This window comes from Equus quagga, chromosome 1 (genome assembly GCF_021613505.1).
Source record: "Equus quagga isolate Etosha38 chromosome 1, UCLA_HA_Equagga_1.0, whole genome shotgun sequence".
Taxonomy (NCBI): domain Eukaryota; kingdom Metazoa; phylum Chordata; class Mammalia; order Perissodactyla; family Equidae; genus Equus; species Equus quagga.
The window spans coordinates 146,140,571-146,153,699 of record NC_060267.1 but is presented as its reverse complement, the minus strand read 5'-3'; the positions used below and the strand labels follow the sequence as shown (position 1 = coordinate 146,153,699).

Sequence of the window (13,129 nt, the reverse complement as noted above, 5' to 3'; positions counted from 1 at the left end):
ACCTAACTGCCCACACCCTGGGGGAGGATGTGGGGAGAATGGTATCAGAAGAGAGGACACATCTCCTTCCCACATGGCCTTTGCCCTTTGTGTGGAAGTTTTATCTTTTAATATTTCAAATAGGCCATCTCCAAAGTCCTTGGGAACTGGGCTGGTTTGTGTCAACTTGGCATTGCTGCCACTCCCTGCTGAGCTCTCTGTATTGCAAAAGAGAGGCCAGGGACTGCATTTCCCAGAATGTACCTGTCCTCAGCGGTTCCAGGATAGGTCACTGATGAGAGACCCTTGGTGTGTTTTGGAAGGGGAGACTGCTATTCACAAGAAGTGGTAGCAGGCAGGTGATGGAGGAGCTGTGAGTTTCACAGCAGCTTCCAGATAATTTCTTGAGAACCCTCTGTCTCAGTGCTGCTGGCTTAAGCTGTTAATGAAGGCTTCCTTGACCTTCTTTCTCCCATTCCATAATCCCCTACATTCAACCCCTTTGTATATGATATACATAGAGTGATTTCTGTTTTCCTCCTCACACCTTGACTATTAAAATAACTGGGTCAAACCTCAAAATTCCTAAATTAACATATATGATGGGAGAAACATGTATTCTTCACCTATAACCTTGGTTATAGGGAACCTCCAAAGGGAAAGGCCATTTAAAGATACCATATTGGTTAATGGAGCAAGCAACAAGTTTGAAAACTTCCAAGTCTTCTATTCATCTTATTTATTCCTTAATTTTTATCAAATTATTAATATACATGGTTTAAAAAAATTAGTTTAGAAAAGCTTCTAATGACATATAAAAAGCCTCCACCCATGTCATTATAAATTTGTCCAAACCCATAGAGTGTACGACATCAAGAGTGAACTGTGCTGTAAACTACACATTTTGGGTGATAATGGTGTATCAATGCAGGATAGTTAATTGTAACAAATCTACTACTCTGGTGGGGGATGTTGATAATGGGGGAGGCTATGCATGTATGGGCATAGTGGGTATATGGGAAATCTCTGTACCTGCTGCTCAATTTTGCTACAAACCTAAAACTCTCTAAAATATAAAGTCTATTGAAAAAAAAAATCCTCTACCTCATCTCTCCCAACCTCAGTCCACTTGCTTAAAGTGGCCATTTCTAGCTTTAATTCTTATGGATACCTCTAAGTAATATCTTTACTGTTTCTTGGCTCACCAGCCAACGATATTAATGAGTGACTTCCCACTCTATTAAGTGAGATTTTCTCTTTCATTGGTCGGTGGGTCAGTTGGGGATTGGCTGATCTACACTGGCTTGAGCTTGGCTGGTTAAACAGACTTCAAGCTGTGGGTCCAACTGAACTTGACTTTTTGAGGCAAGTTGGGCTCTGGTCTGCTCCATATAGATTCATACCAAGGTCCAAGATGAAGAGGCAGGAGCTCCTTTCAGGGCCAGGAAAGCTCTTCTCATGATGATGGCAAAGGCATAGAGGGATGGCTCTGCTGTGCAACATATTTCACACCCTGCTAACGTCTCATTGGCCAAAGCATGTCACATGGCCAAAGTCAAGGGTGGAGAAGTGCCCTGTGAGTCTAGTAGCAGGAACTGCAAAGTCACATGGCAAAGGGCGTGGATACAGAGAAGGGTGAAGATTTGGGGCCATTTGTTCAATCTACCAGACTTCTCTTAATTCTATTATGTTATAGACTTCTCCTTGAGAGACAGTATTTTAGCTCAAATAATACCACAACACAGCCTTGTCCAAAGGTTGACTTCTTTTAAGTGGCTGGTAAACACTTGCTGATTAGTTTCTCAAATCTCAAAATTGCCACAGGGTTCTGAGAAAGAATTCTGTTAGAATGTTTAGGCTTGGAGGATGAAAAAGTTCTGGTACAAGTTCTTCAATGTCAGCCTGGCTTGAAACACCTTTGTCCTCGTTCCCTTCTATGTAGTGAAGACTGTCTTCAGATGGTGTGTGGATAATGAGTTGCTGCAGAAACATCATTTGATCTGCCCAGATGATTACTACAGCGATACAGTGCCATTTTGCTCTGCACCTAAAGGTAATGCTTCTTTACATTCTTAGAGCCTCTGATATCATTCCAGAGAAGTTCTTTAGTAGCAAGACCACATCAGCCACCTTTGCTGCTATTTCCTCATTCATATATTTTTTTCCCTTTTTAAAAATTTTGATAGTGACTATTGGGAATGTCAAATCTGAGTACGCCACTTCCTTACTAATTCCCTAACACTGCAAGACAAAAGTCTCAACTCCTCAACATGGAATATGATGTTCTTGTCAGTTGCTCTGTGCCAAGAGATGTGAAAATGTTTAGAAATGTAGTTGAATAAACCAAGAGAGGGAGGGTCTGAAGACGTTGATAGGCAAGGGAGCAAATTCCTCATGGAGTCAGATGTGGACCTTTGGGTTTTCCCATACCCCATACAGGAAAAGCACGACTTTTTATCTTTTGAATTTGGAGGGAAGGTAGGGTAGGCAGGCAGAGAAGGATGTGTATGTGTGTGTGACATTGGGCCAATTTCCTGTGATATGGGAAGCAAGATCTTCTGAGAATGAGTGGGGTGGAAGGCTGGGTTGTGGGCTTGAGCAGGGAGGTAGGTTTTTGGAAGAGTCACTGTGTGGATCAGGAAAAGTCACTGTGTGGCTCCTGTGGCCAAGCTTCAGGATGGCCTTGTGGTGCCAGGCTTAGAAGACAAGCTCACGAGCAGCCCCCATTGGTGGGACTCTTTGATGATCTCTGGGGCTTTGGAGTTGAAAAGGTGTTTGGGGTGGAAGAATTGGGATCCAGAGAATTGAGGGTGCCGAAGAGGAAACGGTTCCACTGGCAGCCCCAGCCACGTAGAGAAGTCAGGCCAGAAAGAGGTAGCAGAATCAGGGATCATGAGATATTAAGCCACTTAGTACTTTAGTGGGAAACTCATTGTCTCATACAGATAAATAAGGTGGAATTAACATGTATTGAGGATTTACCAGGCCTTGTGCTTAGAAATATGTGGTGGTACCAGTTTCATTGCATTCTTGCTAGCAGTGAATGTTCTCATTTAACCTTTTAGAGATGGTCTTATAGATATAAAAAGCTAATACAAACTTTGATCCCTCATGTGAACTTTTTAAGAAGCGTGTTCACATATGGGGTATGTGTACGTGTGTGTGTGTGACAGTGGTCTGCTCATGTTCTTTGACCGTGTTTGACAACTGAACAAATGCTCTAGTCCTAAGTCTTAAGTCCTTAGAATAAGTTCCAGGAGTAATTTATGTGCTTAAGAGCAATTACATCTGGTGTAGTAAATATGAAAGTTTAGAAAAAGATATCAAGCTAATTGTGGCTTTGGTGTTTTTATTTAGTCATCTTAGAAACATCCACCTCCTCACCTTGGTACGGTCATTTAATTTGTTTCCTTGGTGCCATAGGCACCTCTGTCCCTGGATATGCAAAACTGACAATTAGTTGTGAGAAGCGTTCCATCCCAAAGAAAGAGCTGAGCAAGGAGTCTGAAGCTTCATGCAGGAAGACAGTCACTAAATTTGAAGACCAGTTAGACTACACTGTGGACAGCCTGACATGGGACTCATCTTTAAAGGCCAAACTCAAGACCAAAGAAACTTCCAAGGTTAGTGTTGAAGCCTGTGCACAGCGGTGTGTGTAGGCAGTGGGGACAGGGAGATGATGAGCAGGAAGGAGTTGTAGATGACACAAGAAATTGTGATGGGTCCACAGCGAAACAAGAGAGGAGAGGTTGTATCGCCTGTGTGTGGGTTATGCTGTTGGCCAAGATGTCAACACACACAGTCCCTCTGCCTGTCATTGACTCTCTACCTTTTTGTGTTTCAAAGAAAGCAAGTCCACCAAAGAATAAAAACTGGATGAACCACTTACGTATGCCACAGAGAGAATGGGAGCGACGTCTGCTTGCCAGAATGGAGAGTCGAAACCGCTTCCTAAAAAACCCTCGATTTTTCCCTCCTAACACTCCGCATGGAGGCAAATCTCTTCTCTTCCCTCCAAAGAAGCCAGCACTAATAGGAGAATTCCAGAGTGAAGAGCTGGGACAGAGGTGTGTCTTTGCCTGACTCATATTCTCAGAAAATCTGACCCTTTAGAGTATAACCCAGAAGGTCCTGGGTCTGGTCTGGCTCATGGAGGATTCTAGATTTTTGGAGGGCAGGGTGTCAGTATCAGAACATAGCAGGGGTGGCCTTTGGACATTTTCCAGAGTCCAGGGTTTGTACTTTTCTGACCTGCCAGGGTCTTGAGGAATAAGGATTAGTGTTGACTCTTTGTTTATGTCTGAATAGTCTGGTTCAAACGGGAGAGATCTCTATAGCTATGTGCTCCTTCCATTGGATTCATATGTCTTGGAATATGAACTTAAACATAAAAATGTTTAAAATTTGATTAATTACAAATAATTACTATGAATTGTGATTTTTTTCTTTAAGAGAGTGCCTTGGCTATATTTCAGAAATTGTCTTTATGAAAGGAATGAGTTGCTTCATGGGTTCATAGTTTCAATGGACTTAAAGCTTAATGTTTCTTTGTTAGACAAATAAGATATTTTTATTAAAAAAAATTAGAAAAGACTATATTTGCAAAGAAAAACAGCACCTATATTAAAAACCTAGTTAACACATTAATGTTTTAGCTTCCAGAGTTTTTCCTGTGCATATTGAAATGAAATATGCAGCTACATACAGTATCTTCATAAATATCTGCTCATGCTGTAAAATTATTTTATAACCTTTAACAGCAACAACAAAACACAACAAATGACATGTTGTGAATATCTTTGGCTTGGATGTGTTTATTTTACGTGAATCAATTATTATATAACATTTCATCACTTGGATGAAACTAACAGCCTTTCTCCCCCTCTCCGCCTCCCACAGTTGTGATGATGTTCCAGTGTTTCTAGCTAAGCCATCAATTGGGTTTTTCACAGATTATGAAATTGGGCCAGTTTATGAGGTAAAAAATCTTGTTTCTTTACCAATACCACTCCATCGGCTTCCTTTTTAAAAAAATCTTTATTATAGAATTTTAAAACCATACACCAAACTAGGGACAAGACTATAACGAACCCTTGGGTGCCCCTCACTCAGCTTCAGTAGTTATCTACATTCTGCAAATCTAGTTCCATCTGTTAGCACCACCACTTCTCTGTGTGCGTGTCTGTGTGCACATGCATACACTGGAGTATTTTAAGGGAAAGCCTAGATGTCAGGTCATTCTTCAGTTAATACTTCAGTATCTCTAGCAGATAAGAACTTTTAAAAAATAAGCATTATCACACCCAGCAATATTAACAATGATTCCTTAATATCAACTAATATCCATCCATGTCTAATTTTCTTCCATTTGTTAAAAGAAATAGTCAATTTATAATTGGTTTCATTGAATCAGAATCAAACATTGCATTTGGTTGAAATATCTCTTATTTATTCTTTAATTCGTAATCTTCCTCCATTTCCTACTTTTTGAAAATGCCATTTATTTGTTGAAGAAACTGCTGTTTCTTACATCCTGGATTTGGCTAATTGCATTATTGTGGTGACATTAAACATGTTCCTTTGTCTTATTTTCTATAAACTTGTAGTTATATATAGGCATTTGATTCGATTCACGTTCAGTTTCTTTCGGCAAGCATACTTTGGTGGTGCCGTGTATTTCTTGCGTCCCATCGGGAGGAGCTTGATCTCTGGTTTTCCCGTTATCAGTGATGAATGGCTTCAGGTGTTGTGAGCCTGATTCCTCATTTATAAAATTCTGATCAGCCTTTTATTTGATGATGGTTTTAGTAGCCCCAGATGATTGTTGCCTAGATCTATTTCTTTTAAATTAGGAGTTACAAAATGGTGATTTCTAATTCTATTACTCCTCCTGCATTTATTAGCTGTGATTTTCTGTTTTAGTAAACTTTAACTTCTATTCCTGTCCCCTCTTCATTGTACTCTCCTTACTCCTACAGATAACTATTTCTATGACTTTGGGTTCTTCCATTGTTTCTTTTTGGACTCATAAGCAAGTATGTAGATATATTTGAACCCCCTCTCCTTCTTACTGTCCTCTATTCCTTGCTGGTTTCACTTAACAGTATATCCAGCGAATCCCCCAAGAACAGTATATGGAGACTTTCGCCGTTCTTTTTTCCCAGCTTCCTTCTTAATGCTAGCCTCCCACCATCCTGAGGAATCAGATCAAGACCAAGCTAAGCAGCTGCCAACTCTGCTCACCAGGTGCAAACAGCTAGGCCTAATGATGGCGCTCCCTTCACACGCATGTGGATTGCACTTTTCAGTTTAAAGAGCATTTGCCAATCCATAACTCCTTAGGAACTCTCAACCACCCATGGCACAGGCAGACAAATATGTCAGTCCTATATGCTAAGGAAAGCATTTTGTTTACTTCTTGAACTTAACAGTTATGTGTTCTCTTTTGGATGTCTGTGTCTGGCTATCACATTTCAAAGACAGTTGGAGAAGCTGGCAAGGACTCAGAGAAAGGGAGCTAAAATAATTTCATTTGGGGAGCAGAATGGGGCACAGGGAGAGCTGCCCAGGGACATCTGAAAGCTATTTATCTGCAGGACTTGAAGGTGCCATCTGTGAAAGCCTGTGGGTGAGGCACACACAGCCTGCATGAAACAGTCTCCCATCTGTGCCTAGCTTCCTCCTGCTCAGCCCTTTCCTCTTGCTTAGTTGTCACTTCTCTGAAAAATCACCCTGACCTTTCCTGACTGGATTAAATGTCTCAAGGCAGGCTCTTTTTGTACCATTTGCTCTTTTGTGGCACAATTTTATATTTATCTTTCCCACTAGACCATAAGGTCAACAAGGCCAAGAATTATTTCTGGGTTTGTGTTATCATTTTACTGTCAGTATCTGGCATATTGTAGGTCCTCACTAAATATGTGCTGACTGAATTATGCAAATGCTTGATTATATGGGTCTACCTCTCAGCCTTACCTATCCTGATAAGGTAAATCAAGAACAAATGAAAGGTGCCATATTCTACAAAAAAAAAAAAAAAAAATATATATATATATATATACGTGTGTGTGTGTATATACACATATATGTGTGTGTGTGTGTATGCATGTGTGTGTATATATATATATATGACTTCCCAAGGAGTTTTGGTAAGTTGGTGAATGACAGCTCACAAATGGATTAGTAAGGTATTTATTCTTTTAGAAGGTTCCTAAACATAAGAAATGTTAAAATATATATAGGGAAGTATATGTAAAATAATATTAAAATTAAACAAAGTACAATGTAATGATTATGACTTTGTAAAATTGAGTACATATGACTGTAAGAAGCCACCCATGGTGCACAGAGAATCATACATAGTTTCAGGGAAGGATTTATGGTATCATTTTTTCTATAAACTTGTATTGATATTGATGAAGCCTTTTAAATTAAAAAAATATATTAATAAGAATTATGTTTTTCACTGTTGTAGAAAGAAGTTACAATAAGGAAAAGGGGAATGCTAGAATGAACTTTATGGTGCTAGATTGTAGTTGGAGGTATAAATATGGATTCATGGGTTAAAAATATGTGTGTATGTGTGTGTATTACACATACACACAGATGGATAGATACAAGAATAAATATAGATGTATGTCAATGTGTAGATTAGTGCACTTGCATAGATTTCCTACTTGTATGCACTGAGAGGGATGGAAATAGTGATACCCAGTAGCAGATCTAAGTTGCTAAGTACTGTTCTCCAACAAAAGGAACCAGGGCTCCTTGGAAAGCTGGTTGATTCTAGGGTTGAGGCTGGGAAAATATAAGATGAACTAGAGCATCTAATGGTGCCAGAAGGTAAGGAAGTGCTGAAAAGAGAGAGAGAGATGGGGAGGGGAGTGTCAAAAGGACACAGCTCCCAATGGCCAAAGTTGGAACAATTCAAGCAGCAAAATAGATAGTAATGGTATTTGATTGTAACCCAAAGAATAAAATAAATATTCATGAGTTCATAGTGATATGAGTAAATATCTGAATAAATAAGTGGGGAAGAAGGGACAACTCTTTGTTACAGAAGAATTCTAATTAATAATATAGAAAGAATGAGAGAAATAAGAGATCATTGTTAGATATCACACTAATCAAGTCTGCAGGTAAGATATAACAATAGATGCTAAAATTAGTGGGTAAAATTTTAAGCAGAAACGGATAATTGCATAGTCTCTCCCCGAGTGTTTAGTAATTACAAAGGAAAAATAGTAACTGTAGCATGGAGAATCTTGGCAGACACCACTTTAACCAGGTGATTAAGGTTAACAACACCACTAAGACGACAGGTCAATATCATATACCCCTGCTATGAAATACGGAGAAGGGCACATCACTTTTGTGCCCTTGCAAATAATGTATAACTTCAATCTAATCATGAGTAAACTTCAGGCAAACCCAAATTGAAGGACATTCTAGAAGGGCATTCTACACATTAACTGACCAGTACTCTTTAAAAGGCTCAAGGTCATAGACAGCAAGATTGAGGAACTGTCACAGATTGGAGGAGACTAAGAAGACATGACAACCTAATGCAATTTCAGATCCTAGATTGGATCCAGGAATGGGAAAAGGATGTTACTGGACAAACTGGAAAAGCCCACATGGTTTATTTAATATATTGTCCCAAGCTTAATTTCTCAGTTTTGATCATTGTTCTATTGTTATGTAAGATGTTAACATACGGGGAAGCTGCATGAGGAGTATATGGGAACTCTCTGGATTATTTTTGGAACTCTTATAAATCTATTATTATCTCAATATAAAGCATTAAAAATATGTGTGTATTGGCGGGGCAGGCCCCAAGGCATAGTGGTTAAGTTCAGCACACTCTGTTTCGGCCGCCTGGGTTTGCAGGTTCAGATCCCTGGCATGGACCTACACCACTTGACAGCCATGCTATGGTGGTGACCCACAAATAAAGTAGAGGAAGATTGGCACAGATGTTAGCTCAGGGCTAATCTTCCTCAAGCGAAAAAAGAGGATGATTGGCAACAGATGTTAGCTCAGGGTGAATCTTCCTCAAGAAAAAAAATATATATCTCCGTGTGTGTGTGTGTGTGTGTGTGTGTGTGTATTGGGGAGACTTCCAGCTATGGCAGTATTGTAACTAGATAACCTGAAAGAACAGGAATATACAAAAAATGAAAATTCTAGAACTGAAACTAAGTACTCACTAGAAAGGCTTAGTAGCAAATTAGACAGATGAAGAGAAGACTTGCAGATAGGTCAGTAGAAATTATCCAGATTAAAGCATAAAGAAAAGGATGAAAAATTACACAAAATAGAATTTTAAAATGTGGGACATAGTAAACAGGTCTGTTGTGTAACTGAAGTACCAGAAAGAGAGGAGAGAGAGAGAGAATGGCACAGAACCAGTTTGGGAAAAAATAATGTATGAGAATGATCCACAGGTAGTGAAGACATCAAGCCACAGAGTAAGCACTAACAATCAGAAGAAGAATAAAATAAAATAAAAACATACCCAGGCACATGATAGTAAAATTCTGCCCCACCAAAGTGGGGAGAAAAACTTAAAGCATTTAGAGAAAGAAGACCCACCACCTTCTAATGGAAATAAAAGAAGCTAGAAACTATTGGAATGGAAGCTTCAAAGTGATGAAAGAAAATAACTTTCAATCTAGAATTCTAAACCTGGTGAAAATATTCTTCAAAAATGAAGATAAAATGAAGACATTTTCAACAAACAAAAACTGGTAATTCATTACCAGATAATAATTCATTACCAGAAGACCTGCACCAAAGGAATTCTTTAGTCAGAAGAAAATGATACCATATAGAAGCAGAGAAATGCAAGAAGGGATGAAAAGCAACAGTAGGGTACGTTTGTGGAGGAAAGTAAATTAATATTAAATATAAAGTAACTATAATAATGTAGTTATAATAATAATATGTGTTATTTAAAATATATGTAGAATTAAAGACATGACAAGTGTACCCCATAAGTGGAAGGGGTAAGTAGATTTAAAGTGTTCTAAGATCCTTGGATCATCTTGGAAGTGTATAGGTGCTAATTTCTAGGACAACTTTAATAATTCAGGGATGCTTGTTGTAACCTCTGAGCTAATCATTATTTGAAAAGTAAAATAATACAAAAGTAACAAGCTAATAGATGGGGAAATGGATTTTAAAAAGTACTTGATTAATCTAATGGCAGGCAAGAAAGAGAAAAAGGAACATGACTGCTAGTGTGAATAGAAAATAAAAAGATGGTAGATTTAAACCCAAAATTATCGTAATTACATGACATGTAAATGGACTAAGTACTCAGAAGGATCATCAGACTGAGTGGAAAACCAAAAACCAACTAAACACTGCTTATATGAGATAACCTTAAAAGTAAAGATACAAAAAGTTTGAACATATAAGGATGGGGAAAGATATAGCAGACAAACCTGAAGCGAAAGGAAACGCATGTGGCTATACTAATATCAGGGAGAGTAGACTCTATGGCAAGAAGCATTAGTAGTAAGAAGAAAAGAAAGAAAGGAAGGGAGGGAGGGAGAAGACATTTCATACTGATCAAAGGTTAAAAAAATTTCATCTAAAAGGTACTACTTAAAATTGGTATACACTAATGATTTAGCCTGAAAATTTTGCAAGACTAGAAGAAAAACAGATATGATAATAAACATGTAGGAGATTTTAACATTTTTCTCTCAAATGTAAAGAGCAGATAGACAAAAAAAAAATCAGTAAGGATATAGAAGAATTGAACAGTATAATTAACAAAGTGTATCTAATGGAGTTATGTATAGCAGTATACCTAGCAATTGCAATATACATTTTCTTTTAAAACTGCACGTGAAACACTTACCACATTGTCTATGTGGTAGGTCATAAGGCAATTATAAAAAAATTTTAAAGGACTAAAAGCATACAGAGTTCAAACCTGGTGGACTTTATATCAAAACCAATAACAAGAATATAATTAGAAGCTCCTTAAATATGTAATTTAAGCAACTCGTTACTAAACTCATGAGTCGAAGAAGTCATAATGGAAATTAGAAAATAATGAATGATCATTTTTAAATGACACATCAAAGTTTGTTGGATGCAGCTAAAGCCATGCTTAGAGGAAAATGTGTAGACTTATATTCACATGTTAGAAAAGAAATAGTCTGAAAATTAATTATCTAGGTATATGTCTCAAAAATTGGAAAAGAATAGCAAATTAAGCCCCAAAGAAAGTGGAAGGAAGAAAATAATAAAAACAAGAACAAATTTTATTGAAATACAAAACAAATATGCAATGGGATCAGCAAAGCCGAAAGTTAATTCTTTGAAAAGATTAATAAAATCAATAAATCCCTAGCAAAACTGATCAAAAAGAAAAGAAAGTACAAATTTACCAATATCAGGGGAAAAGAAAACATCATTATAGATCCAGTGGACTTTAGAAAGATAACAAGAGGTTTATGAACAACTTTATGTCCATAAATTTGAAAATGTAGATGAAATAGACAAATTTTCAGGAAAATACAATTTACAAAACAGATACAAGAAGAAATAAAACACCAGAACAATCATATGTTATGACATTGAATCTGTAATTTAAATCCTTCTCGTAATGTTCTAAAATTAAATTATGGTGATGGTTGCACAACTCTGTGAATATGCTAAAACCATTGTATTAAACACTTGAAACGGGTGCGTTGTGTGGCATGTGAATTATATCTCCATATAGCTGTTTAAATAAACAACTGCAAAGAAACCTTTCCACAAATAAAATTTCCAGCCCTGATGAATTCACCAGTGAATTCTTTCTAACATATAAGGAAGAAATGCAACAATCTTTTGCAAACTCTGTAGATAATGGAAGAAAAGGAAATACAACCCAACTTGTTTTGTGAGACAAGCATAAGCTTGATACCAAAACCTGAAAAGAATTATTATAAGAAAGGCTAAACTTTGCCATGAACAGAACTTTGGAATTCCTAACAAAACATTAGCAGACTGATTCAGCTTTATGTAAAAATGATAAACCTCACAACCAAGTTGATTTGCTCTAGCAGTGCGAAGTTAGTTTAACATTTGAAAAGCAATCAATATAATTTCCCACATTAACACAGTAAGGGAGAGAACTCATAATTATCTTCAATAGATGCAGACAAAATTCACTATCTCATAATTTTTTCAAAACTCTTAGTAAACTAGGAATAGAATAAACCTTTCATAATTTGATAAAAGGTATCTACAAAAATAAAACATTATTCACAGATGACATGATTGTGTATCTAGAAACCTAAATGAACCTACAGATAACTTATTGGAATTAACAGGTGAATTTATTAAAAGTCTTCACGTGAAGTCAGTATACGAAAACCAATTTTATTCCTTGTGCCACGGCAAACTATTATAAAATAAATTTAAAACATGATACTATTTACAGTGCATTTAAAAAAATCAAATTTAGGAATAAATTTAAATAAATATGTGCAATACTTTGACAGAAAACTAAAAATATAATTGAAAAAGATTAAAGGAGACCCAAATAGATGAATAGATATACCCAGTGGTATGCTGGAGCCAGGTTGTATTAGCTCTTGAGAGCTGACCATGCACATCTCTTCCAAACTCTGTGTTCAGTGATGTTACATTAGTGTCTTGAAATCAACCATAATGGGAGTCTTTACACCACAGAAATCTGCAAACACTATCAAATCAGGGCTCTCCCTACCCCCAAGTTAGTTGTTAAACATTTACCAGCATGCTGCGGAATATGCTATATTCATGGATTGGAAGATTTATTAACAGATGTTGTCAGAGAATAATTCAGAGGAATTAGTTATCTGCAGGTTCATTTGAGGAGTAATCGTCAATACACTGTTGTCAGTGAACAAAGGCAAAAACAGAATTTGTAACAGAGAGGAGAGAAAAAAATTTTAGTCTGGGAACAGTGAATCTTGTTTGCGTAGTTTGGGGATAGCAAAGAGGGAAGTTGGGCAGTCTGTCCTTAAGCAGGCAGAATAAGGGTGTGAAAACAATTTCAGCATTTTTAAAAGTGAATTTTCCAGAAAACCTTGCAAAATTAATTATGGAATATATGTGACATACTGTGTCTTCCAGTGTCCTTTGTTAGTACCTCTGTCTTAGT

General features: G+C 37.2%; 1 protein-coding gene across 7 annotated transcripts in view; it reads left to right on the top strand.

Annotated features, from left to right (window-relative positions):
• The window catches only part of DLEC1 (DLEC1 cilia and flagella associated protein), a 66,397-nt gene that overhangs the window by 12,000 nt on the left and 41,268 nt on the right, over window positions 1-13,129 (top strand). For 5 of the 7 annotated variants that reach the window (XR_006888534.1, XM_046660459.1, XM_046660473.1 and 2 more), the window contains exons 3-6: window positions 1,922-2,032; window positions 3,337-3,602; window positions 3,826-4,046; window positions 4,879-4,957. Coding sequence is in view for 6 of the 7 variants with exons in the window: in XM_046660459.1 (XP_046516415.1) it covers window positions 1,922-2,032; window positions 3,337-3,602; window positions 3,826-4,046; window positions 4,879-4,957 (677 nt within the window). In the remaining variant the exon portion in view is untranslated. Of the gene's footprint in view, window positions 1-1,921; window positions 2,033-3,336; window positions 3,603-3,825; window positions 4,047-4,878; window positions 4,958-13,129 lie in introns of those variants that run through there. The other 2 variants (XM_046660463.1, XM_046660491.1) reach the window with 2 other exon arrangements.